Source organism: Lygodium microphyllum, chromosome 13, assembly GCF_053477565.2.
Source record: "Lygodium microphyllum isolate KBCC chromosome 13, Lygodium_microphyllum_v1.1.10, whole genome shotgun sequence".
In the NCBI taxonomy this organism is placed as follows: Eukaryota; Viridiplantae; Streptophyta; class Polypodiopsida; order Schizaeales; family Lygodiaceae; genus Lygodium; species Lygodium microphyllum.
Window position 1 is genome coordinate 13,607,647 of NC_141147.1, and position 27,518 is coordinate 13,635,164.

The following is a 27,518-nucleotide window of genomic DNA, read 5'->3' on the forward strand; positions in this document are numbered from 1 at the left end:
TACTTGGAGTTTATCAGATGGTTTGAGCTTGAGGGGGAGTGTTAGAATATCAAGCTCTCGTTACTCTTCAGTCAGTCTATCTTTATGTGTGTGATCGGCATTAGCTAGATATAGTTGTACATGTGTGTGACATTCAATAAGTCGGTGTAGTCAGTGACTTAACCACAGTTAGTCTTGGTTAGTCATACCTATGTGTTTCAATTAGTATGATAGAAGAATAATGGAAAAAGAACAACAATGAGTTGAGGCTCATCTTCCGCTCCACTCTGTCTCTCCCCCTCTCTTCCAATAGGTCCTACAAGTGATGGGTCACCTACAGTAAGTCCTTGGTTAGGACGCTTGTGGAGTCGTACTCCTACGTCCACTAACACGGATATGTCAATGAGGGGGAGATTGGATAAGGGAAAAGAAAAGATGCTTGAGGATGTGACAGGTCCACTTACAGTAGGTTATGAGTCATCCAGTAGTGATAGTTTGGATAGTGAGTTGGGCATTCCATCTGTTATGACGCCTGGAGCAAGGCAGAGTCATTATGTATCACCTCATGAGAGGCAAGCTCAGAGTGACCCACAGCTATGGAGATTTGAGAGAGTTAGAAAACCAGTTGACAGGTTTACATACATTGGTTATTCAACCCGCCATTATGCATATATAGCTAGTGTGACAGGTTACAAAGAACCTACAAATTTTAATGATGTAATTACAGATGATAACTGATGTGCTACCATGGATGAGGAGTATGTAGCCCAGGCTAAAAATGAGACATGGAAATTGATTGAGTTTCCTGAAGGCAAAGTCCCCATTGGTTGCAAATGGGTGTACAAGGTTAAGTGCAAGTCAAATCATTTGTTAGAATACTATAAGGCCAGGCTGGTTGCAAAAGGGTATGCACAGCAATATGGCCTTGACTATGAGGAGACTTTCAATCCGGTGGCTAAAATGGCAATAGTTAGAACTGTCATTGCTTTGGCAGCATGCAAAGGCTGGAAATTATGGTAAATTGATGTTAATAATGCTTTCTTGAACGCTGATTTGGTTGAGGAAGTATATATTGAGCAGCTTGAAGGCTATGTTCACCCGGACTTTCCTACACATGTATGTAAGCTGAAAAAGGCTTTATATGGATTGAAATAAGTACCTAGCGCATGGAATGCTCGAATCAGCAGTTATTTATAGCAACATGGATTTAGATTGGGTGATGTAGATCACAATCTGTTCACGAAGAAGACAGATCATGGATATGTATTTCTAATGGTTTATGTAGATGATTTTGTCATCACTGGAGATTATGAAGAGGACATTGGTGAAATTAAATCATGTTTACATGCTGAATTGAGAGTCAAAGACCTTGATGAACTAAAGTATTTTCTTGGGATTGAGGTAGTCTCTATGCCTCAAGGTATATGGCTACTACAGAAGCAGTATGCTCATGACATGTTACAGAAGTATGGTATGGCTGAATGCAAGCCTATGGAGACACCTCTTGATCAGAATGTCAAGCTACATATTGATGTTGGGAATGACATAGAAAATGTGACCATGTATTGACAGATGGTGGGCAGCTTGATATACTTTGATTATTACCCGTCCTGACTTATGTTATGCAATGGGGCTGATTTGTCAATTCATGCAGAAGCCTCGCAAAGCACATTTAGATGTAGTCAGGAGGATCATGAGATATGTAAAGGGTACTACAGATTATGGATTGTTTTATGCATATGGAAAATCTCTTAGCTTGACAAGGTTTATTGATGTTGATTGGGCTGGTTGTGCCTATGACAAGAGGTCAACCAGTGGTTATGCATTTGGATTGGGCAACAGTATGATTAGTTGGTAGAGTAAGAAATAACCTATTGTTGCATTGTCTAGTATAGAAGCTGAGTACAGAGGGGCTGCCTTAGCGGCTTGCGAAGTAGTTTGGTCAATGAAACTATTGAAAGACTTGGGAATACAGCTGGAAAGCAGAGTGAGATTACATTGTGATAACCCCATCAATGTTTTTTGGCTAGCAATCCTGTCTACCATGCTAGGTCTAAACATATTGAGGTTCACTACCATTTCATCAGAGAAATGGTTCTTACAGGGCAGATTGACTTAATTCATGTGAAGACTGAAGACCAAGTAGTAGATATATTTACCAAGTCTCTTGGTAAAGAAAAGTTCATATATTTCAAACAGCTACTTGGAGTTTATCAAATGGTTTGAGCTTGAGGGGGAGTGTTAGAATATCAAGCTCCCGCTACTCTTCAGCTAGTCTATCTTTATGTGTGTGACCGACACTAGCTGGATATAGCTGTACATGTGTGTGACATTCAATACGTTAGTGTAGTCAGTGACTTAACCACATTTAGTCTTGGTTAGTCATACCTATATGTGTAAGTCTCTTTTAGTTAGAATGATGAAACAAGAACAACAATGAGCTAAGGCTCATCTTCCACTCCACTCTATCTCTCTCCCTCTCTTCCAACATTTAGGAGTGGGGATCCCATGGTAATGAAGAACTATAGGAGGATCATGATTGGTCACTACTTGGCCAAGATATATGCTTGCATTTTAGAGCACAATTTCATTACATGGGTAGAGAGACATGGCCATACAACACAAGGGGTAGGCAAGCTCAAGGAGAGGGGTCACTATGCTCCAATATATATTGACATGAGAGCTACTATAGAGGAAAGTTTTCACAAAACATTTAACAAACACTCATGCAATGATACTAAGATATTGACACTCCAAAGGATCTACAATGGGGATTTATACAATGATGCTAAGATATTGACACTTCAAAGGATCTACAATGGGGATTTATACCTTGTATGAGTCAATGATAGGGAGGGTATGTGCTCCAAGAGTGTCTTTGATACGATGAACAATATCATCAAGTTGAAGCACGGGCGTACAATTTCATCTACTCTATTTGGTGTTTATGTCGATAAGCTCTTAGATTATGTGGATAGGTGCAAGCTTGGATGGCATATCAATACCCATCTTTTTGTTGATGGCTTATAGAGACACATGGATGCATCATAGGTGTTTTTGCATGATCTTGCTATATAGATCCTCAATATGGGACCTAGATCTTTGTAAAAATACTTGGGAGTATTGAGAGACCACCGATGATGATTTCTTGCATAAAATGAAGCAAACCATTGGTACCCCATGAGATTGTTAGAGTAGAGATAGGAGTAGAGATAGGAGCAACAATAATGGTTGTGGAGGTATTATTTCAATTAGTAACTTGCTTACAAAGGATATATAAGCTCTCTAGGTATATATATCCACAATTGACATCAACTCCCTCTAGGTAGTCAGTAGAGAGTGGAGAGCCACATTACTTGTATGCAAAGATGGAGACATGGTTTACGACATATGGGTTATAGATGGAAGGACTCCCACCACTACAATATAGTTTGGATTACTCATATATACGTAGATGTTACTCATACAGAGTGGAATCAAGCTATCAAGTTACATATTATCAAGATTGATATAGATCATTCCCACGACATGGCACAATCCCCCCCTCAAAAAACTCCACTCCACCCAAGTCCACCCCCCCACGACAAAAAAACCCCACGCAACCCACCCCACCTCACCCCCCCACGACACGGCGCAACCCCCCTTTAAAAACCCCGCTCCACCCAACCCCCCTTCCCCCCAGGACATGGCAATCCCCCTCAAAAACCCCGCTCTAGACAAATCACTCCACCAACTAAGAACGGCCATGCACCACCACCCATAGAATCAAGAAAGAGATCTCAATCTGTCAATCCTTACTATGTCTAGACCTGGTAAGTTTCACCGTGTTGAGTCAAATTAAGCCGCAGGCTCCACTCCTGGTGGTGCCCTTCTGTCAATTCCTTTAAGTTTCAACCTTGCGACCATACTCCCCTCGGAACCCAAAAACTTTGATGAACACTCATAGAGGAACTTTTGAGGAGCAAGAGGACAAAGAAAAAGGAAGAGCTCCTAGGCTAACCAAATTTTGCAAATTTCTTCATTGCTAGCTCGAGAGCTACCTTACCATACGGCACCATTACAGTAGCACTAACACACAATCCATGAGTCAAAGGGATCACACCGAATCAGGTAGTCACACTTTGTGGAATACAATGCCCACCATGCATCCTTGTGCCCAGCATGGCTACCTTTGGCAAATTTGAACCACATCACTCACCATCAAAGGCAAATAGCTCCTCTCAGTGGACTCGCTAACTTGGACCACTCGATGACATATGTTCTTGTCTTTAGGAGAGTATAACACTTTCAAAGAGTCCTATTAATTATGTTAGGATCCTACAAGTCAACTAAAAGATCATTGAGAGACCATTTCGTATAAGGTAGTGGTTTATGCTTTGCAATCCTTACAATTGCAAGCATCAAAATAGTTAATTGTTTTTTATTGTTGTTCATGAGTTTAAACAACATGGCTAGATGTGCTCATTTCTTCATTTCATATGCCATTTTGGCTTTTTGGAGATGTAAATGCATATTGATAGCATGCATGGGTTGTGATAAGCCATCCATGACCCATAGGATCATCACATGAAATGTTGATTCCTCTAGAGATTAAGACCTTCCATGCTAATGTTATGCCCACTTTTCACATTTATCTTGGTTTTGGAATTTCTAGATGTGCACCTAGTTGAGCCTTCATGGGATCGAGGCTCTTTTATCATTCAATGATAGCATTTACTACAGTCAATCAATTCAAAAGCTCAAAGTTGAATCACATGATATTATGTAATTGAACATTGAGAGGACTTGATGAGCCCAATTTGGGAACTTGATAGGAAGATGACAAACTATATTGCACACTTTTTGCACCTCTTTGATGATAATTTCAGCAAACATCCAACCTATGTGGGCATGCCCCTACCAAATATATATATATATATATATAGCTAGGGGTTTTAATGCATACATATCATTGAGATGTATCGTTCTTTCAAAGCGATGATCCTATTTATAGAGGGCTAACATAGGAAGATATGGGACTAAGCAAGACATCACAAGATACCACAGAGTGCACAGGTTATAAAAACCACCTCTTGGCTCTAAGAGATACACATGGGCTAGCCATTCTTAATGGCCTAGCTAGATGTACAAGATTGGATATTCTCACATGCTTTCCACATAAGCATGCATCTAGAGGATTGAGAGAGGCGGCCCCTCTATAGGACCTACCCAAAGGCTCGAAGTGAGCACAATGGATTGTAAAATGAAGGTGCAACAAGCAGTATATGAGCAAGGAATAGAAAGTAGACAACAACAAAAAATTATCTTAATTCCAAAAAAACTAATACAAGATGGCTTTGTCCACCCATGCACTTCCACTCTAAAGCTTAGATGGTAATCTCGACAGAATCTAGGTAAAGAATTTAAGGCTAGGTGGAATAACTCTTATTGGGTAAACGATAGATTGTCATGGCTTTGAGAGGCTCTCTTTTTTGTAGCCTCCAAATGTGATTAGGTCAACCTGCTCTATCGACTTTATTATGAACCTTCGATATTTAACCAAAGGACTCCTACATCATGCAACCCAATGCAAGGTGCCTTGAGTTGCTATTAACCTAGCTACTCTATCTAACCCAAAGGCTAGACCCTCAAAGGTCACCTAACTAATGTTTGGGGTCACACATAGCTTCTCCTCACAATGGTAGTGTTACAACTTTGAGCGCCATGAAATATTGGTAGTATTTTATGAGGGCGGGGCATTGAGAATATCTAATAATGGATAATGTATTAGGATCATTCTCTCTGATATTGAGGGCTTGGGTTGCCCGAGGGATGGGGGGATGGATCCATAATTATCCTTGGAGTTCACAACATGGCTCTTCCATTCTCCCTACCTTGGGTACCATGTATTTCTAACACTCACTATCTTTCACCTATCCAAGCAAGAATGCCCCATAAAGTAACTAGTAGAATGAGAAATTCTGGAAAACTTGTATTTGCCCCCAACAGGATGAGGATAATAAGTAGGAGGAAGCATCAATTTTACCGGTTGTATGGTGGCATGGAAGGCATTTTAGGATCCCAAAGCCCATATCCTTATTATCTCTCTAGAATGGCATAGATGCTATTCTCAATTCTACATGATATAACCAATAGAGATGGAAGCACCACCTATTCTACCCAAGGCCCTTTTCCAAAAAATGACCTTTATGCATAGACTTTGCGTTGTAGGGTGACATTGGGTGTTGATATGTTCAAATAGATGCATGGTTACAAGTACATGGGCTACATATGGATCATCTTCAACCTTACACAACATCTTAGACTCCCCTTTCGTAGGACTCATTGAGAGGAGCTCAACTAGATCATTAGTTTGGATATTATTCAACTACATACAATGAAGACTTAGTTGACACCTATAGAGAATCTAGGGATGAAGATGGATTTCTATCAAAAGCATCTTCTCCATGTATCCTATTGCTGGTTTTGTGATCCCAATCAAGGTACATGGACACACATCTATCCCATGGAGTATGGTGTGCCATTAGTTAGCTTGGAACATCCTTGGGCCAGTTATAAGTAAATATTGGTCACTATGGAGCAAATGCCCTTCCCCTAGATGATGGGATCTATCAACTTCACAAACTTGAGCCGAAGATTGAGGAGCACTATATAAGCAAGTGCCCACTGAACTATCAAATAGGAATGCTTCCACTACCTATTTTGGAGCATTATCCAAGGTGATGAACTTCCCATATTAGCATTACAACGTAGAGATCACCTCTTATAGTCCCAAGGAAGGTACCTTAGGGCATCATAATAGCCCACTCTTACTACTTGTGGGCTAGGAAATCTCTTCTAGTTTCTATGATGGGAAAGTGTAGAATGAGAGTACACCCCTTTGAGCTCTCCCTTGTATATTCTTGGTAACCTTCTTACAACACTTTACAAGCATATGTGTGCAAATCTTTGCCTATGTTAATCAAGCCATATAATCCCTTGTGTCTCCTTACACATTCTCATGCATTTTCGATTGCAACCCTCAAATATTATGCCCATACTTTTTGTTTTTATTCTTCTTCCAATTTGTCATTTATGATAGCTGCCAAGGATAGATTGGTTGGTTGCTTTCTTTTTTTGGCTACTCAGATCCCTTAATTTGCCTCCTGTACTTGCTTTCAAGTCTTCTTAAGTATCTTCACCCATGAAGTGGCCTCCATCGTTTCTTCCTCTTTCTTTTGTAATTAATTGACTTCCGCTTTGATTTGGTTAATCTCCTCAACCATGTTGGGCTAGTTTTCCCCCTGTTCTAGCATAGGGCTAAGCTATATTTCCACTAATTGTTGCTTCAAGGATGTAATTTCTTCATCTTCTACCTCTATCCTCGCCTCAAGCTTCTTGATTCTTTCATTTAGTTATCGATTCATTGTATTCAATGCATTATCATATTCTTTCTTGAATTTTTAAATCGCATTACTAATGATCTTTTCAATATCAATCTGTTTCACACGTGCACGCGCTTGTTATAAAATGCCTAATCAACCTATGGAACATAATGAGATACATATAAAGTTCAAGAAATTGTAACACTTTTTTTAAAACATTAAGCTAAAAAATAAAAAGTAATTATTTTTTAAATACTAGGGTCCTAATACAATGTGAAACTAGTATGGGGATCAATATTATCCCAACCTCTCATGGATCTATCCATTGTGGATAAGTTGAAGTGTTGAGGTGGAGCTACTCAATGACATGCTAGTATCATTTGTATTCTCTAGTGATACCTTGAGCAAGGACATGGACACACGGGTCATGGGTGGTGTGCTCTCCAGCTCTTGTTGACTCTACCTAAGATGACTCCCTATGGTGGAACTGGGAGTCGATTTGGAGTATGATTTGAAGTATCATATATAGCTATAGCTTCAAAAAGGGGCATGGGTGTTTTTGGGTGATGACCTCACATCAACGCACTTGGCCCGCATAAGCAAGTATATGTGAATAATTAAGGCAACTAAGGAAGAGGGCGAACTCACCTTTTACTAACTAACGAGGGGGAGCTGTGATAATGAAAAGATGCACCAATTGATGGTGTGAGAACTATGGGACCAATCTCACAATGACAATCTAGAATTCCAATGGAGCCTCGTATTGACTAGATATGGGATCAATTGAGATCATGAGGACAAATCCCATATGTCCAATGCCTTGCAAAGATTCTCTCTATTTGCTTTCAATATTATGAAATGGCCATCAATCAATATCTACCCAACAAAATGTTGATTCAATGGAAGGGATAAACCAAGCAACTACCTAGTCTCAAGTAGATGCAACATGATGAGAATCAAACAGGTAACAATGACAAAAAACGAGGAACTTACGAGGAACTTTGAGAGTAGCCTTGTCTAATCAATTATGTTATGAGTAAAGGGCTCAATAACACCATTCATCATGATATGTAAATAAACTTCACTAGTAACAATTTAGCAATTGGAACATGCATTGCCCAAAATCCATGGTCTATATGAGCTCCATAAGAAAAGACCATTCCAAGTAGTCAAAGTACTCCAATTCCAACTAGATTAAAATAACCCCTTAATTAGCGTGTTGTGCATAATACTTGCACACTTGTACACTCAAAATATTATGCAAAATATTCATACATTTAATTAACCCATATTGATGGAAATGCACAATGACAAGGAGGTATTTATAGAGGCGATTATCCATCATCTCCAAGAATATATTATGCATGATACCCATCAAGAAAATCAAGGGTGAATATTTGAGCATCAAAGGAGAAAGCACTTTGGGGATCAACTTGATAACCCCTTCTTTCCAAGATGTAAACATGATTCCAATAATCCAACCTCTTGACACATGGCTTAACCAAATGAATAGCATAAGTCTCGAAAAAATTATTTATGAAACCATCTCAACCAAGGCTTTTGTCCCTTAGCAAGTGCAAGAAGACATCCATAACCTCATCCTCATTGATATGAGCCTCCAAAGTAGCATGGATGCTAAAAAAAACCTAATCCTTAATCAAGGTATAAAATACTAAATGTGTATGTAAGCTTATCAAAAGGTGTGTGTCTTGAACCAATAAGATCTAAAAAAACACCATCTACACATTGGATTAGGAGTCTATAATTATCTGACGATTAGCATTCTATGCTCTTAGCATGTTTTTCCAAGTATAAGATCCATGTAAACCATACAACAATTCATGGAACTAATAGAAGTTATCTTGTAGATTCTCTATCAAGGCTTTCAATTTGGCTTATTGATAACATTGTAGGTAAAAATGCTTAACGAGATTAATCAACCTCATAGACAATGGAACTACTAACAATGTGCAAAGGGACTAATGGGATGTCTTAAGTATCCCAAACACAAGAAATGGATACAATAACCTATGGATTTAAAAAAACCCTTAGGGACTCCAAGAAAAAGCTCACATCCCTATATATGCATATGTTTTATATTAACATTTTAAAATTTTAGTTACAAAGATATCACTCTTGAATTTACAGTAGCCTGTATGAATGTCACTAAAAACTATGTGAATGATAAATCTCTAAGAAAAGTAGATTATTGACTTCGATAAGACCAAAGACCCTATCTAATGCAAAATCATCCCAAGCATAGTCCTCTAGTGCATCCATCACTTAATGCTTAGAGATAGACTATGAAGGATCAAAACACATTAAAATCACCCATCAACCACCTCGGTCTACCAAGCATAGTCCTCTAGTGCATCCATCACTTAATGCTTAGAGATAGACTATGAAGGGTCAAAACACAATAAAATCACCCATCAACCACCTCGGTCTACCAAGGAACAAGCTTGCCTTCAAGTAATGCCATAAGTCATGTTGATGTGAGGAATCATTTGATGCATATAGCCATACCGTGCTTTGAAACATAATTTCAATTACTAAAAAATGGCCAAGCACATCATTTATTACAAGCACCAATTGAAATCTTTCATGATTATCAAACTAATACATTGTAGTGCCCCCAACACAAAACAAATCAAAACCCATGATATTCAAAAATTCTACATGCTTCAATGTGACTTTGACACTCAACAACACACAATGCATGCCATTTATTCTCATGCAAAGTACACCAAATATCATGCCGTTTGCTATAAGAGCAAATCCCGTGAACATTCCCAGTGGCAACCTTCATATACTAGCAAAGAGAGAATCAATTTTCAGAGCCTGATCTTGACTCAATTTAACTTATTTTTCCAATACCTCAAGTATCATCTAGAAAATTAGCCAATACTACAAGGGCATTCTAGCCACGATGCTCATACCTAGATGAAAAGGGCTTATTCTCATTTTTAGAAGATGAATGGGAGTGTCGCTCCCATGACGTAATTACCTTAACCTTGATCATCAAATGCAAGACGTGCAGATGGATCCCATGGTCACTCTTCAACACATGATCGCAAATGTGCATGTGAGTTAGAATCAGAAAAAGCCATCACAAGTACATTTGACACACATGATGACTTATCCTTTTGAAGTACATATGCACGGAAGGAATCTTGAGCATGTGTCGATGGACCAACCTTTTGCTCAACATTAACCTTCTTGCCTTTTTTATTTTGAATATGAATTCATCCTCATCCATCAAGAACCATGGATAGCACAAGTTTCTTGCCTTTAGCCAAATTTGTTTCTACAAGTCACTCATCAATGGCTGGTGTATCAGCACCATCATGTAAGTATCCATATTATGATCAACACTTTCATCCTCCTCTTCTAGGCACTCAACCATGAAGTGGCCAAGCTTGCTATGGGAGAAATAGTGACTACCAACAAAGGTGCCCCAGTTAAGTCTAAACCATAACAGATGCATAATTAAATCTCAACCAATTGGGCCTCTTTCACTAAGTGTCCCACGATATGTACAGGTGATGTTTGTTTGCCACCCTCATACTTGGACATATCAAAACAATGCCAATGGCTACCATTGCATCCTTTAATAAAGGCCAATAAACTGTCAGGTAGTTTTCAGCCTCAACCCATACCAGATATTCTTGTTAAGTGAAAGTTGAAAATCAACCATGGGTCTCCATGGCACCACAGGCACCAATTGTCTATAAAAAAAAAAAAGAGGTAACCTGCCCAAAAGATCATCCTGGTTCTTCACCAATTTTAGCACGACCTCATAGAAGCCCCATAGATTGACAAATATCTCTTTTATCCAATTCCCCTGCAAAATGGAGAGCAACCACTAGCGAATCTGAGAAAGCACCAAAATTTGGACAATGAAAAAGAGAATGACTCCATGGTCATAAAAGCCAAAGGAGCAAAGCACTTTTTGTGTGTCCACATGAGTATCCAAAATATCCTTTGCATCACATTTTGGGAGATCACAATGATTATGTTCAACATATTCCCCAAGCCAAGTGTTGGCAAATTCCAGCAGGTAGTCTCAATCTAGGTCCTAGGGATCACTAGATTGGGTAGCGACCTGTGCATAGGAGCACACAGGATGCTCTGAAGAGATAGGACACTCAAAATTCACCACAAGTTTATCTGCATCATGTTTGCAGCATTTAACAGCTGGCTGTACATAGGAACACAGTACCATTTCCTCTTCTGCAGTCCAGCCATAGCATATAGGCTGATTAAAAAAGGTCTATCCAACTCTCTCTTGCAAGTGTGTTTGGCTCTGTCTGTGCCTCACAGGCTGTTCACAACCTCATCAATCACAGCAGGCCTGAGGGTGTGTCTGTTTGTATGACTGCATGCCTGGTGATCCACACTCCTGTGAGACGCAGCCAAAGCCTAATGTGACTGCTCTGGAACCCTTATGAGCTGCAGTCAGGACCTTCCATAACGCAGTTCTGACCCATGTACAGTGTGACTGTGTGCCTGTGATTGCACCTGTTTGCCAGTAAGGTTGCTGGACTGTGTGTTTGCGCAGTTGTCTGTTTGGCTCCATGCCTAGAGGCCACACCTGTCTGCAGGACACTACAGCCTGCAGGGTCACTCAGGTTGATGTCTTTGCAGTTGATGCTGACCGCAGGACTTGGAGTTCCCTGACTTTCAGATGTAACATTTTGATCTCAAAGGCCAATTTGGTCTTTTGTAGACATTTGCTCCTCCTCTGTGTGCGCATGTGTGAACCATTTCTGAAGAAGTACTAAAACAATCCACTTTCTTTTCCTCCTCCTTTTCAAATAATTATATTTAGTAGTTGAGCAGACAAAAATCAATAGGAGGCAAGATATATTTTACCTTTAAAGGAGGAGAGATCATTATGGCAATAACAAGTATAGAAACAATGAGTACTATTTTTCTTCCCATTTTCATGACAGGGAAGCTGAAACGATTTTAATACTGAGTTCTGTCTTGCAAGAGTCCATGAATGCGGTGCAGCAACTTTTCCAGCTCCCGAGTATCTACATTGATTGGTTGCGCCCTTGCATAGTTTTTACACCATCTAAGATGAGAGTAGCAGGCATCCCATCCAAGCAGGGAGAAAAACCACATCAAGACATTTCGACGTGGACGTTTACCAAGGAGGGCATACACATGGAGACCTGCTGCATGTGTGAAGTTCCGAAGTGCATCCGTGTAATATAAATATGGGAACACCTGGAACAGAGCACTTAAATGTTGACACTTGAGTAACACAACAAAACATTGAGAACGGGAACATGTTGGCTGTTTATAATGATAGAGGAACAGCCAATGATGATGATGATGATGATGATGAGAGAGAGAGAGAGAGAGAGAGAGAGAGAGAGAGAGAACCTCAACCACAACTGTTCCAGGGCGCGCAAAAATAAGGTTTGTGTTTTGTGAACCATGAGGAACAATTAATAGGTCATCCTCGACCACAGCTCGAACCTGTCAAGTTACAGGACTTCCATTTTCAATGAACCACCTTGTCAGAGCATACATGCATGAACTAGACCAACTAGGGCCAGTTACACGAGTAACATCTAAGACACCTTTGTTAATGTAAAGCCAATATTCTTCCTGTGCATATAGATGATAGATGTAGTCTTCCTCATTGAAATAAAGTTACTACTCGTGGAAATATGAATGATAATGTCGTGGCTAAGTTTATAGCAGCCATTTGGAGATTCTTTAAGCATCACAAAGCATATCAGTCTGTAGCAAGTAAGACTAGCATTTCTGGTTGTCTAGATTCCGAAGGCCCAAAACAGCTGCTGATTGAAAAACAAGGACACTGAAATTCAGAAGACTTGGAAGAAGAGAGTGTGAGGAAACAGAGAAGACATGGTCCAAGTTAGTCACTGAACAGATAGACATTTGAGTGCAAGCACAAACAGTTTGACTTACTTTGTGGGCACTTGAAACATTTTGAAGATGTAATTGATAAAAAAAATAACCCCCGTTTCTATGATGCTTTTATCCTTAAAAAGGGTGCAAAACTTTCCTCCAAGGGAACTTTGGAAAAGGCTATACTTGATTAGCATCATGACTATACCGCAGAGGGTAATTGATGATCTACAAGCTGTAAAACTATGCTGTTGAACTCACCCATGACTTGTACAAACTAGACCATGAACTGGCCAAATGTTGCCCCAAATCAAATGGGATGGGTTGGCATCTAAAATCCCTAACAATTCCTTGAATTTTAGCTTTGCTGATTTTAGTGTACGATGCCCCATTTTGCTAATGTGGGTCCCAAGGTAGCTACTAAACCCTAATTTTTGTTGAGAATTAGGGTAGCAAAAATCTCACTATTGTCCACCAAATCTGACTGAGAATAGCTTTGATTGGCAAAGAAATACTTAAGATATTCAGATAACAGGCTGAAGAAGGTGAGAGAGTGCTAAGAAGAGAGAGAAATCAGCATTTCCACATGGAAAGACCCTCCAACCTGCCTGTTGCCTCCTCTAATCTGCAATAAATTCAGTCGCCTATTGCCTTGAGGCACCAAAATGTTGTTGCCAACTTCAGTTGCAATTGCAAGGCCCTGGGAGTCACCAAGCCACTGTCGCTTGATCTCCAATGGCCCCTGGCTGTTGTCACTTGTTATGAGGACATGTATTTTTGAAACCTCACTTAACAGGTGGATTAATTTTTAACCACATGGTTAAGTAAATGTTGCACATGTGAGTTGTAACTGGGGTTAGAGTAAATTTACGAACCCGAGACCCAAGGAAATCACGGGATGTCAAAGGTAAAAGTTCTTGTAAGTTATGCTGCACATGTACTTGGTGGTATTTGGTGCTAGTTGTTAGCCTAGGCCATTCATTTGGCCATAAGTGTCAATTGGTGACACTAGAGAAGTGGCGTTTAGTGGTACCTAACACCAATTTGATGGTCAAAGATGGTGCAGAGACACTCGAGAATGGAAGTTGCCTAACCAATTTAATTATTGGCCAATCAGATTATTTTCCAAGGCACTGAAATAATTATTAGATTAAATTTCAGTATTTAAAGACTAAAATTTAATATTTATTTAATTATGGATAATGCTGAAAAAACCATTTGGGAAGATTGCCACTTGTCAAAAATCCCATGCAAGACTGAAAAACGCCTTTAGAGACTAGAGGTAGGCATTTTAGTATATTCAACTTGCAAGAGAGAGGCCGGAGATGTTGCTCGTCTCATTTGTAGTCGCTGAAGGACCTTCTAAGAAAGATAAGGGCAGGAGAAGACCAATCAACAACAGGTGATAGCATCCACAGGCTGTTGAGAGACGACAGCTGCAGTAAATGACTAATTATCTTTATTCTTTGCATCTACAGGCTGTTGAGACAGTGCAGTAGCAACAAATAATGGATTTTCTTCGATTCTTCGCAAAGAAAGTCTAAATTTTCTCTCTCCTCAGCATTCCCTCTCATCTCCTAACCTTTCTACAGCTTTGCAACCAAGATTACAACATTGAGATCACCAAAGACTAAGAAATTTTAGATTTCTCTATTGTAAACCCTAGTCTGCAAACAGAAATTAGGGTTTAGCAACAACCTCAGGAAGCATGCCAAAAATTGAAAGCTCCAAGACTTGGATTAAACAAGATTGAAATTGTTTTTAGTTAAATTCAAGTGGAGGGACTAGCAAGTCAACAAATTTGGGGCATTTTCCATCTCCACCAAAGCGGACAAAGACCAATTGACTGTCCGAATCAAGGGGCAAATCAGATTGAACACTTACTTATCATTTTGAACAGCAAGGGACGTTGGAATACTGAAAGGGATTAGGAGAATCCCATTGTACATTAACTTCTTTAATTAAGTTAAATAAATACCGAAAGAGGCGCCAATTTTGGGCCAACAGGGTATCCAATGTCCAAGATTATATGGTAAAGTATGCATTTCAATTTTGTGAATTCGTTAATTGCTGTAAATAGTGCTTAATTAGGTTATTTACCACCCTATCCGAGGAGGAAGGTTGGTTTCATCGACTATAGGAAACAACTAATTTCTACTCAAAAAATACTGAAAGGAATTGGGAGAATCCCATTGTACATCAACTTTTTCTTTAACTAAGTTAAATAAATACCGAAAGGAGCGCCAATTTTGGGGCCAACAGGGTGTCCAATATCCAAGATTATATGGTGAAGTGTGCATTTCAATTTTGTGAATTTGTTAATTGCTGTAAATAGTGCTTAATCAAGTTATTTACCACCCTATCCAAGGAGGAAGGCTGGTTTCATTACCTGCAAGAAACAAATTATTTCTACTCAAAAAACTGGTCGGCAACAACTTCTCTCTCTCTCCCACAAGTTGAATCCACTGAATGAGTCTCTTCCAGCTCCAAACAACCTTCTCTCCAATTGTGTGGGCATTTTTACCAAGTGGCAGCTTTCTAATCCCATTTTCCAACAATTTTCAACCAATTAATTCATTTTCAAAAAATTAATTTTAGCCTTTCTAACCATGCCCAAAATTGAATCTACCCATCTCCAATTTAATTGGCTAGGTCATTTGCAACCTCAAGTGGTTCCAAGCCTTAATTGACCCTTGGACAAGTATTAATTAATTAGTTAGTGCCAATCTTCTAGTGTCACCACTGACACTTAATGGCCAATTAACTATCCTAGGGCCAAAACTAACACAAACTGACATCCAAAACCCGACTGCATAACTTGTCACAACTTTTGCCTTTGACACCCACTGCTTCCTCAAGGTCCTTGGCACGTTATCATGAAATAACTGCCATGTGTATCACGTGTCTTACAACATTGCACATTTGATTATTAAATTAATCAATTGTTACTAGCAAGAGCAAAGCATCTTAAAAATTTCAAGTCCCCGTTACAATTGATGTGAACTAGGTCTATAAGACCAAGTACTTGGCTGATGGATCCTTGGACAAGCATAAGACTAGGCTTATTGCCAAGGGATTTGCACAAAGGGCGAGCTTGGATTATTCAAAGACTTTCACACCTACAGCTCCAATGTCTACTATTGGAGCTATCTTGGCTCTTGAAGTCCATCACGGTTGGCTTGTCTTTCTCATGGACATAAAGTTTGTCTTTTTGAATAGTATCCTAGAGAAGAAGATTTATGTCCCCCAACCTCTTGGTTTTCTTGTGCAGGGGGAGGAGGACCATGTTTACAAATTGCGGAAGTCTCTCTATGGCCTAAAGCAAGCTCCTAGAGCTTGGTACAAAAGAATTAATTGATTCTTCTTACAAAGTGGCCTCCATCGATCAGACCATGACCCCAAACTTTATTATAAGATTGAGGGTGACATGTGTGTGCTTGTCAACTTGTATGTGGATGATTTAATTATCACAAGGAGTGACTCACATGAGGTTAATCAGACTTGGGAGATCTCAAGACAAGAGTTTGATATGACGGATCTAGGGATCCTACACTTCTTCCTTGGCCTGAGAACCTATCAGATGCCACATGGCATCTTCATAGCCCAACACAAGTACATCTTTGAGTCACTTTCGGAGTTTGATATGGCCAAGCGTTGATCTATTTCTTGCCCCATGGACCCAGAGTCCAAGCTTTTGGCTACCGGAGATCCCCTCCCAGATGCTACTTATTATGAGTGTCTTGACAAACATTAGGATGGCATAGTCCTCTTGTCTACCCTTTTGGAATCAATTTCTTTTTTGGGAGGATGGATAAGGAGATTCAAGTGAAATCCTATGGGGATTCAACTAGTTCGTTAAGCTAGCTTACTCACACTCAACCGAACATTTCGTTTGTGGTGGCGTTGCCATCTTTTATGAAGACTCCTGCACAAGCTTACTAGAAAGCCGCTTTGTGCATTCTTCGCTATTAACAAGGGACTTGATCCTATGGGATCATGTACAGAGGAGGCTGCTCTTTCTAGATGGAGTGACTTAGATTGGACACGTGATGTGGATTCAAGACAATCCACTACGAGTTATGCTTTCCCTCTTTAATCGGGCTATCTTGTGAAGCAGTAAGAAGTAGTCTACTATGGCACTTTCTTCTATCAAGACAATGTACCGTACCCTTTGTTCTATAGCTATGGAGGTAGTTTGGCTCCATCAAATGTTGGCAAAGATTCGCTTTCCACAAACAAGATCCACTCAGCCGCAAGTGGATAACTAGAACGCCCTAGCTTTGGCAAAGAACCATGTGTTTCATGCTCGCACAAAGAACACAGGTTAAATATCATTATGTACGAAAGCGGATCATGGATTCTGAGCTAGCAGTGGCCTACTTCCCATGGTGAACAATACAACAAATCTCTTCATGAAGCCTTTGCCCAAGGCTTCTACACTTCATCACACAAGATTGTTGGGTCTTCTGACACTCCTATGATCTAAGAGGGGGTGTTAGTCGCCCTTATTTAGTGTGCCAGTCTATCATCTCCTGGTTGTAAGCTCCATCAAGAGTTTGACAGAGACATAGGAGCTCTATCTATGTTTTGTCCAGTTTTGTACGCATTTCTTTCCCCTGGGCACATTTTAGTGTGCATTTCCAATGTTTGTCAGGCATTTCATAGCATGCGCTGCCCTGCCAGATGCTGCCCAGCCCCAAACTGCTGTGATTTTCCTAGATCTGCCATATCAGCATTTACAACTGCAATTAATGCAGTCAGACCCATTTTCAGGTCAAACACGTCAGCATTTACGACTGCACTAATTGCAGTCAGACCTGTTTCCAGGTCAACCACTTGCAACAATTGGCTAGTTTTCTCTCTCCTCTCCTTTTAATAGCATGAGCCAAGGCTGGGCAGGCGATTCACTTGCTTGCAAGTGCACACTCCAACATCGACATTTCTCCACATCTGTAATGCTGCTAGAGTGCTCAACCTGATCCGTGAGCTGCATGCAAGGACTGATCGCACCATTCTCTCTCTCCTTTTGTATTCGTCATTCATTTCAGATTCAGTGCAGAATCCAAATTATCACTTCACTCTCTCTTCTCTTCTTATTGTCTCTCTCTCTCCCTTTCACTCCATGTTCATGATTCTCTCCATTAGGCACTCTCACAGGTCCATGGACCCAAAGTCCAAGTTTTCTACTGCAAGTGATCCCCTACTAGATACTACCCATTACAAGTGCCTTATCGGCTCATTCATACAAAGCCAAATATTTCTTATGTGGTGGCACTTGTCCTTTTTCATGAAGACTCCCATCGCACGCTCACTTGAAAGCCACTTTGTGTGTTCTGCACTATTTGCGAGGACTTCATCCTACAAGATATGTCCAAAGAGAGAGCCACTCCAACAGGTTGCAATGACTCAAATTGGGCTGCAGATGTCAACACACCTCTCTCTCTCTCTCTCTCTCTCTCTCTCTCTCTCTCTCTCTCTCTCATTACAAGGCATCTCTTGTAGCCACAAGAAATAGCCTACCGTGGCCTTAACTTCATCAAAGGCTGAGTATCATGCCCTTTGCTCTACCACATAAGAGGTAGTATGGCGTCACCGCATGTTGGCAAAGATTGGCTTTCCACGTACAGGGCCTACAATGCTACACATGGATAACCAAAGTGCTCTTGCTCTAGCAAAGAACCCCAAGTTTCATGCCCATATGAAACACATTGAGATTCAATACCATTATGTTCAAAAGCAGATCAAGAAGTCCGAGCTAGCAATGGTATGTTGTCCTATGGAGGACAATCTAGCAAGTCTTTTAACATAGCCTTTGTCTGAGGCTTCTATGCTCCATCACATGAGATTGTTGGGTCTTTATATACTCCCTAGAATTTGAGAGGGGGAGTCAGCATTCCTATGTATTCCATACTTGAGAACTCCTGGTTGTAAGCTCCGTCAGAGTCCGATGGAACATAAAAGCTCTAACTGTTCTTGCATTTCAGTTTCCAGCCCTAGAATTTCAGTGCATTTCAGTTTTTAGTGTGTTTTTGGGTGTTCACATTGCCGAACAATGAAGTAGTTCCACTACATTTCAGTTTAAGTGAGATCCAGGTTGCATTCATACACGTGCAGCTGGTCATTTTTTAGGACAGCTACTACAAATAGCAGCGCTCCACTTCAGCTTCACTCATTCTTTTGCGCAGTCAGCATTGTCTCATTCATCCTGCCATCTTCTCCACTGATCTAGTGCCCTCACTGACACCGTGGGCTGTGTGCTGGGACTGATCATCTCCATTGTATCTTCAGCTTTCAGTTTCAGCTCAGTGCAGTCTTTTCTTTCTCTTCTCTGTCAAACAATCTCTTTCTTCTCTTCTCTCTCCATGTTTGTGTATCTCTCCCATTGCACACTCTAGCAAAACCATGGTCTAGCTCTAGTGTGTGATGGAGCAACAGAGGTTAAGGGGGAGTTGAGACTGAGCTTGATAAGGACCTTGTCACTGCCCTTTCCATTTATTATCCATGAACCTGACTGACGGAAACAGAGAATTTAGAGACCAACATCTGTTCTTGTGCTAGCAATTCACAAAAATCATCAAGGTGGCAATGCAAACACAACTTTCAAGGTGGCATTGTACCATTTTACTTTGCCTAATAGAATTACATTCGAAATCCCTGCTTACAATAAGTTAAGTCTAGGAGAAGCCTTACCTGATCACAGAAAGATCCAACTCCACTAAAGCCATGCTTGACAGATACGTTCAAAACCCTTTTCACTATCTCAGCAACCTGCAGACAAAACCCAAATGAACTCCAAGCTGGCAATACTACGGGAGAAAACAGCAAACATTAATATCCTCTAGCTTAAGAGATCAAGGTCAAGTACCAGCTGCACATTTTCTAGGTGTCGAGTTCCTCCCTGACGATCTAGAATTGCTGCAGTTCTCAGTGGCCATGAAGAGTTTCCCTGAGAGAGTGCACATCAAGGCATCATTCCCAAAGACCAAAAAGATTATCACCAATGGTTGTGGGGGAAAAAGTTAGCATTTATAATGATACTAGAAATGTAACGTAATATCAAATAGTCAACACAGACAAAACAGAAAGCTCCAAAATGACCAAACTAGCCATGGCAAGGAGGAGACGCTATCAATAATTGAAATATAGTACAACTTGGTACTTAGATCATCATGCTCACAGTAAATGCATATACATTGAATGGGTTTGGTAATTTCAATTTGTAACTTGCAGTTTCAATGTACAAGGTTACCAAAAACACATCAAGGTTATATACTACTCTCTCCCTAAGTTTGAGAGTGTTCCATCTTGGTGTTGCCCTCACTTAGATAAATGTGACAACATTCACTCCCCATAAAAACAGTACCTTCCAAGACATGATCAGAATTGCTAGATACCATAAGCAAACAGCTATATCTATCCATGTAGTCAATCTTTCGAAGAATTTTCTTATTTGTGCTCATGAAGACCTTACATGTCCATTACTTTGTGCTTTGGCCCAACTTTATAAAACTGCAAGAGGGTCTCAAGCTACCTACAAGGGCAAAATTATTCTTGTCATTGCAAGGCAGTTTAGCAATACTCTTCTTTATAAGGCTTATGGTGTGATAACCACAACGTGGGAGGGCAAATTTTCTAGACTTTTTTTAGCACAAGATTGTACTCAAGTACATTGTCTACAAAGCATTTTGCAACACTATGAACTTGGAAGGCGGCAAGTAACCTTCAACAACCTTCCATGGCATGATCAGAATTGTAGATACCTTACACTAACCACTTTATCTATCCAAGCAAAAAACTTTGGTATAATGAGCAATTTATGCTCATGAAGGGCTTAATGTCCATGATTTTGTATTTTGGCCCAAATTTGTCAAAGTGTAAGAGGGCCTTAAGCCCGCCGACCATAAGAATATGTAATATCCTAAAGAGCCACCGTGAGACCCCTCCCCCCTAAAATTAATTAAAAACGAAATTTTTACAACCCCCTCCCTGGTGACGCCACCAACTGGCGGAGGGAGGGGGGGAATTAAACGACGGTCAACAAAGGTAGAGGAGGAGATCATGACGGCAAAAGGGAGTCGACGTGGCGATGGTGGATCTTTCGAGGATCACAGGGCATGAAGATGGTGAGGACGTCAATTTCAATGGGGGGAGGGGCACACGTGTGCCACCTCCAACCCCCCAATATCCCTTCCTTCCCCTTAATAGCCACAGGGCGACGGGTTGATCTGGGGATCCTGTGAAGTAAAGGACCCCTTAGCACAGCATTTCCCCCCCCCCAAATTAATACCCATCTTTCCCCTATATAAGCCCCCCCTCTTAAGCAAGTAATACTGTTAGCCTGCTCTATTTTCATTCTCTGTCTGTCATCTCCTGGTTGTAAGCTCCTGTCAGAGTCTGGCAAGAGACAGAGGAGCTCTGTCAGTTTTGTATCTGCTCTTTTTGTCTGCATTCCCTTTTCGGATGTCACTCAGCCCAAAATGGGCCTTTTTGTGTGCAGTCGGCTCATATTTGGCCAGGTCGGCCAGTTTTGGCAGGTCGGCCAGTTTTTTCTGGCCTGGGGCTATTTATAGCAGCCCCCCAGTCATTCTCAGCACATTCTTCTGCAGGTTCAGCACACTCTCCCTCCTCTCCCACTCCGGCATTGGTGCTGCCATTGCTTTCAGTCTGTTCTGGTGCCCTCACTGACGCTCCGGGCTGCGTGCAGGGACTGATCAGTCCATTTCAGTGTATTCAGCATTCATTTCGGTCAGTGCAGATTTTCTTCCTTCATTCCCTGCTTTCTCTCTCTCCTCCTCTGTGTTCGTGTTCTTCTTCCGTTGCGCACTCTGACATGGTATCATCGCCTGACTGAGAGCACGGAGGACCTAACCTTGTGGAGAGATACCTCACCCCTCTTCTGCTGCTGTCGCCTCATCTCCAACTGCCCAGGCAGGCGGCCCCTCCTTCAGCTGGGAGACACATCTTCAGGCTGCATTTTGCAGATCTGATGGTCATTTCCACTCCTGGCGGCTCATCTCCTGCTGGCGACCCACTGACAGGCTGCGTTTTGGTGCTGGCGGCTTCTGTTCTGGTGATTTTCATTAGCAACCTTTGCGTTTTGCAGATCCAGGTGTTTGTAGGCTATCACAGCCTGCGTCTTCGTGGTTGGTGACCATATTGCTGGTCGTACTTCGGCTTCAGCACAGTTTTTTCTTTGGTGTTTGGTATTTTGCAGATCGGAAGATGTCTTACCAGTTTTCAGGCTTTGACGACTCAGAGGATGAGCTCCTTTCTCATCATTCCTCTGAGCGGAGGCGGGATTATCAGGAGTTTCGCCGTCAGGAGGAGCCTCCTTGCACTCGTCCCTCTTCAGTCCATGCATCTCAGAGGGTTCCATCTACCGTGAAGGTGCCCTCCGTGAAGACTGCTTCAGATGTGCGGATGCCTTCCTTGATTCCCTCTATTCAGGTGCCGATTCTCCCTTCCTTTCCGAAGGAAGATAAGTTGGATGGTTCCAATTACTCCCTCTGGTCGTGCAAGGTGGAGTGCATCCTCGATACATTCGAAATATGGGAGCTTGTTTCTTCGCCCATTGACCGTCCCCCCGTGGATTCGTCAGATGGCACCTCTATGGACCGTGCAGCCTTGTGGGATAGGCTCAACTCTCGAGCCCATTCCTTTCTTTTTATGAGTTTACATGATTCCGTTCTTGTACATGTTCACAAGTTACTGACTGCGGCGGAAGTGTGGAAGAAGCTTGCGTCTTTGTATCAGCACAAGACGTTTGCCCACAAGATTTCCTTGGAGAAGAAGTTGCGGATGCTCAGTCTTGATGATTCTTCTTCTATGAAGGAGCACATCACGAAGATGGACGACATGCGAGGCGAGCTAACCTCTCTTGGTCGTGTGATATCGTCCGAGGATATGCGATGATTCTGTTGACTCAGCTGCCATCACCCCGCTATGATGTCTTCTACACCAACCTCATCACCTCGAGGACCCGTGAGAAACTCCTATGGGAGGAACTTTCCCCGCTTGTCTTGGAGCATGATGAGCGACTCAAAGAGGTGGGTGCCATTGGCTCCACCAAGGCTTTTACTGCAAGTACAAGTGGCGGCAAGAAGAAGAAACAACAGAAGGAGAAGGCCAAGGACAAGAAGGAGGAGGACAAGAAGGATGCGAAGGAGAAGAAGCCCAAATGTCCCCACCGTGGGAAGGGTACTCATCCCGAGGAGAAGTGTTGGCAGAAGTACCCCCATTTGAAGCTCAAGGAGAAGGACTCGAAGGCGGCCCCAGCCACGACAGAGTCTGCGTTTGTGCATGTCTTTGTTGAGGAGGATACAGCCCTAGCTTCTACCACTCTAGAGAAGCCTTGGCTCGTGGACAGTGGAGCATCTTCACATATGACCTTTCGACAGGACTGGCTTCAGGATCTTCGTTCCCGAGGGGGCACTGTCACTATTGGTGACAATTCTACAGTTCCTATTCGAGGCGTGGGGACTCTACCTATGTTTTCTAACAGGCAGTCTTCTTCCGCCAAAGTTCTCTATGTACCTGATTTGGGCTTTAACCTATTGTCTGTGCATGGTCTTACTCAGCTAGGTACCCGAGTCATTTTTACACAGGATGCAGTCACAGTGGAGGATGCTTCTACGGGTGATGCTCTTTGGACGGGTACACACGAGGGTGGACTTTATACGCTCACAGCCTTGGCTGCGAGGACTTCCCATGAGCTTGGGCTGCTTTGGCATGCTCGGTATGGTCATTTGAACCTCGATTCTATTTGGCGGGCTTCTCGGAGGAAGATGGTGGAGGGACTTCCAGATTTCCCTCCTCTTCACACTTTGTGCCCTAGCTGCTTAAGGGGCAAGCAGCATAGGCAGCCTCACCCTCAGGTTGCCTCTAGGAGGGCTACTTCTCCGCTTGAGGTGGTTCACACCGACCTTTGCGGACCTATGGGTACGGCCTCCCTTGGGAAGGCCAAGTATTTGATGCTGATTGTGGACGACTTCAGTCGTTATGTGTGGCCTTATTTCTTGGAGTACAAGAGCGAGGCGTACTCCCATTTCTACGAGTAGCAGGTGTTTGTGGAGACACAAACAACTTCCAAAGTTCATAGCGTTCGAGCTGATCACGGTGGCGAGTTTACTTCTCACCTTTTCTCTCAGTTTTGCAGGGATCATGGCATTCGGGTGGAGTATTCCCATCCGAACACACCATCCGAGAATGGTGTGGTGGAGCGTGCGAATCGGACCATGGTGGAGATGGCCCGATCTATGCTAGAGCATCGGAGTCTTCCTCATTTCCTTTGGGGTGAGGCGGTGGCCACAACGGTGCATATTCGCAACCGCTCTCCGACTTCGGCTTTACAAGACATGACTCCTTATGAGGCTTTCTTTGGGAAGAAGCCTTCCGTGTTCCACTTTCGCATCTTTGGGTGCGATGCTTTTGTCCATGTGGACAAGAAGAAGAGGAAGACGAAGCTCGACTCTAAGTCGAGAAAGCTTATCTTCGTGGGCTATAGCACGACCACGAAGGGATATCGGCTCTACGACCCGACGACACGGAAGATTGAGGTGAGCAGGGATGTGATCTTTGATGAGGCTTCGGCCTCTGAGGATCCGATTGATGGTTCTATTACAGGTACTTCTTCGACATCGCTGGACCCCCCCCCCCCCCCCCCCACCTTCTCTTCCTTCCAGGTTACCCCTTAGCACCCCTCCCATTCCTCCTTCTACTACGGCTTCCCTTCCCCCTTTGGCGGATGTGACTCCTTCTACGAGTTCTTCCACCCCTTCGGACTCCCCTCAGGAGTCTTCTCGGGATACACAGCCTTCTTTAGGTGAGGAGGATCTACCTTCTTTTGGTGAGGGGGAGTCCCTCTCCGACATGGGTGCTTTGCAGGTTCCGGAGACTACACGGTCTCCCTCGCAGCAGCAGGAGTCTCTTAGGATTCCCTTATGGTATCGCCGGCTCATGCAGGATTCAGGTGTTACTCACTTTCCTGCTTCTTCTACAGGTCCACGCAGATCAGCCCGATTACAGGCCCAGCGGGATAGTTCACTATGTGTGAACTATGCTCTTATGTCTCAGATTCTTCAAGATTCCGAGCCTTCCACTGTGGAGGAGGCTCTTGCACAGGATATTTGGAGACAGGCTATGCAGGCCGAGCTCAATTCCATCGAGCGAAACCATACTTGGGAGCTTGTACCACGTCCCCAGAAACAGAAGGTGATAGGTGTGAAATGGGTCTTTAAGACCAAGTATCTTGCAGATGGCTCCTTGGACAAGCATAAGGCTAGGCTTGTTGCCAAGGGCTTTGCATAGCGCGCAGGATTGGACTACTTCGAGACTTTTGCTCCTACAGCTCGGATGTCTACCATTCGAATTCTTATGGCTCTTGCAGCTCACCACCGTTGGCCTGTTTATCAGATGGACGTCAAGTCAGCCTTTCTGAATGGCGTCCTTGAGGAGGAGATTTATGTTTCCCAGCCTCTTGGTTTTCTTGTGCAGGGGAAGGAGGATCATGTCTACAGGCTGCGGAAGGCTCTTTATGGCCTGAAGCGGACTCCTCGTGCTTGGTACTAGAGGATTGACCGCTTCTTTCTACAGAGTGGCTTTCAGCGCTCCGCTCATGATCCCAACCTCTACTTACGGGTTGTGGATTCTCTTTGTGTTTTCCTTATTTTGTATGTCGATGATCTTATCATTACGGGGAGCAACACTCACCAGGTGGAGCATACTCAATCCATTCTTAAGCAAGAGTTTGACATGACGGATCTAGGGATCCTTCACTTCTTTCTAGGACTGCTATTAGATGGCACACGACATCTTTATCTCACAGCACAGGTACATCTCCGAGCTTCTCTCGGAGTTTGGTATGGTCACGTGTCGGCCTATTTCTTGCCCCATGGACCCTGAGTCCCAGCTTTTGGCAGATGGAGTCCCCCTTACAGATGCCACTCATTACAGGTGCCTTGTAGGCTCTCTCATCTGGCTGCTTCACACTGGGCCGGATATCTCTTTTGTGGTGGCTTTGTTGTCTTCTTTTATGAAGACTCCTACACAAGATCACTGGAGGCAGCCTTGCGTGTTCTTCGGTATTTACAGGGGACTCGATCCTACGGGATCATGTATGGAGATGGGATCACCCTTTCTGGATGGAGTGATTCTGATTGGGCAGGTGATGTGGATTCGAGACGATCCACTACAGGTTATGCTTTCACCCTTGGATCCGGTGCTGTCTCTTGGAGCAGCAAGAAGCAGCCTACTGTGGCACTTTCTTCTACAGAGGCTGAGTATCAGGCCCTCTATTCGACCGCTATGGAGGCTGTTTGGCTCCGTCGCTTGCTGGCGGAGATTGGCTTTTCCCAGACCGGACCTACGGAGTTGCACGTGGACAACCAGAGTGCCCTTGCTCTAGCAAAGAACCCAGTGTTTCATGCTCGCACGAAGCACATTGAGGTTCAATATCACTATGTTCGAGAGCGGATCGTGGATTCGGAGCAAGTGGTGGCCTATTGTCCCACGGCGGCCAATGCGGCTGATCTCTTCACGAAGCCTTTGCCTCAGGCTTCTTTGCTTCATCACATGCAGTTATTAGGTCTTCAGACCCTCCCAGGATCTGAGAGGGGGTGTTAGCCTGCTCTATTTTCATTCTCAGTCTGTCATCTCCTGGTTGTGAGCTCCTGTCAAAGTCTGGCAGGAGACAGAGGAGCTCTATCAGTTTTGTATCTGCTGTTTTTGTCTGCATTCCCTTTTCGGGTGTCACTCAGCCCAAAATGGGCCTTTTTGTGTGCAGTCGGCCCATATTTGGGCAGGTCGGCCATATTTGGCCAAGTCGGCCAGTTTTGGCAGGTCGGCCAGTTTTTTCTGGCTTGGGGCTATTTATAGCAGCCCCCCCAATCATTCTTAGCACATTCTTCTGCAGGTTCAGCACACTCTCCCTCCTCTCCCACTCCAGCATTGGTGCTGCCATTGCTTTCAGTCTGTTTTGGTGCCCTCACTGACGCTCCGGGCTGTGTGCAGGGACTGATCAGTCCATTTCAGTGTATTCAGCATTCATTTCAGTCAGTGCAGATTTTATTCCTTCATTCCCTGCTTTCTCTCTCTCCTCCTCTGTGTTCGTGTTCTTCTTCCGTTGCGCACTCTCACAAATACACGATAATTCTCTTCTTTTTTCCCCCCCTCCTTAAGCAGTAACACGCTATTCTCCTCTTACCCCCCCACTTGCTGCCAACGTTGTGAGAGAGAGAGAGAGAGAGAGAGAGAGAGAGAGAGAGGGTGAGGGTGAGGGAAGGGAAACTT

General features: G+C 42.8%; 1 protein-coding gene across 1 annotated transcript in view; it reads right to left on the reverse strand.

The window, feature by feature from the left end:
• Positions 1–12,188: 12,188 nt before the first annotated feature.
• LOC148026355 (uncharacterized) overlaps positions 12,189–27,518 on the reverse strand; it is a 58,175-nt gene continuing 42,845 nt past the window's right edge. Inside the window, exons 3-6 of the mRNA XM_087690772.1 lie at positions 20,098–20,178; positions 19,923–20,000; positions 12,738–12,833; positions 12,189–12,578 (exon numbers count right to left, since the gene is read on the reverse strand). Coding sequence (XP_087546898.1) covers positions 12,315–12,578; positions 12,738–12,833; positions 19,923–20,000; positions 20,098–20,178 — 519 coding nt within the window. The 3' untranslated portion in view covers positions 12,189–12,314. The remainder of the gene's footprint in view (positions 12,579–12,737; positions 12,834–19,922; positions 20,001–20,097; positions 20,179–27,518) is intronic.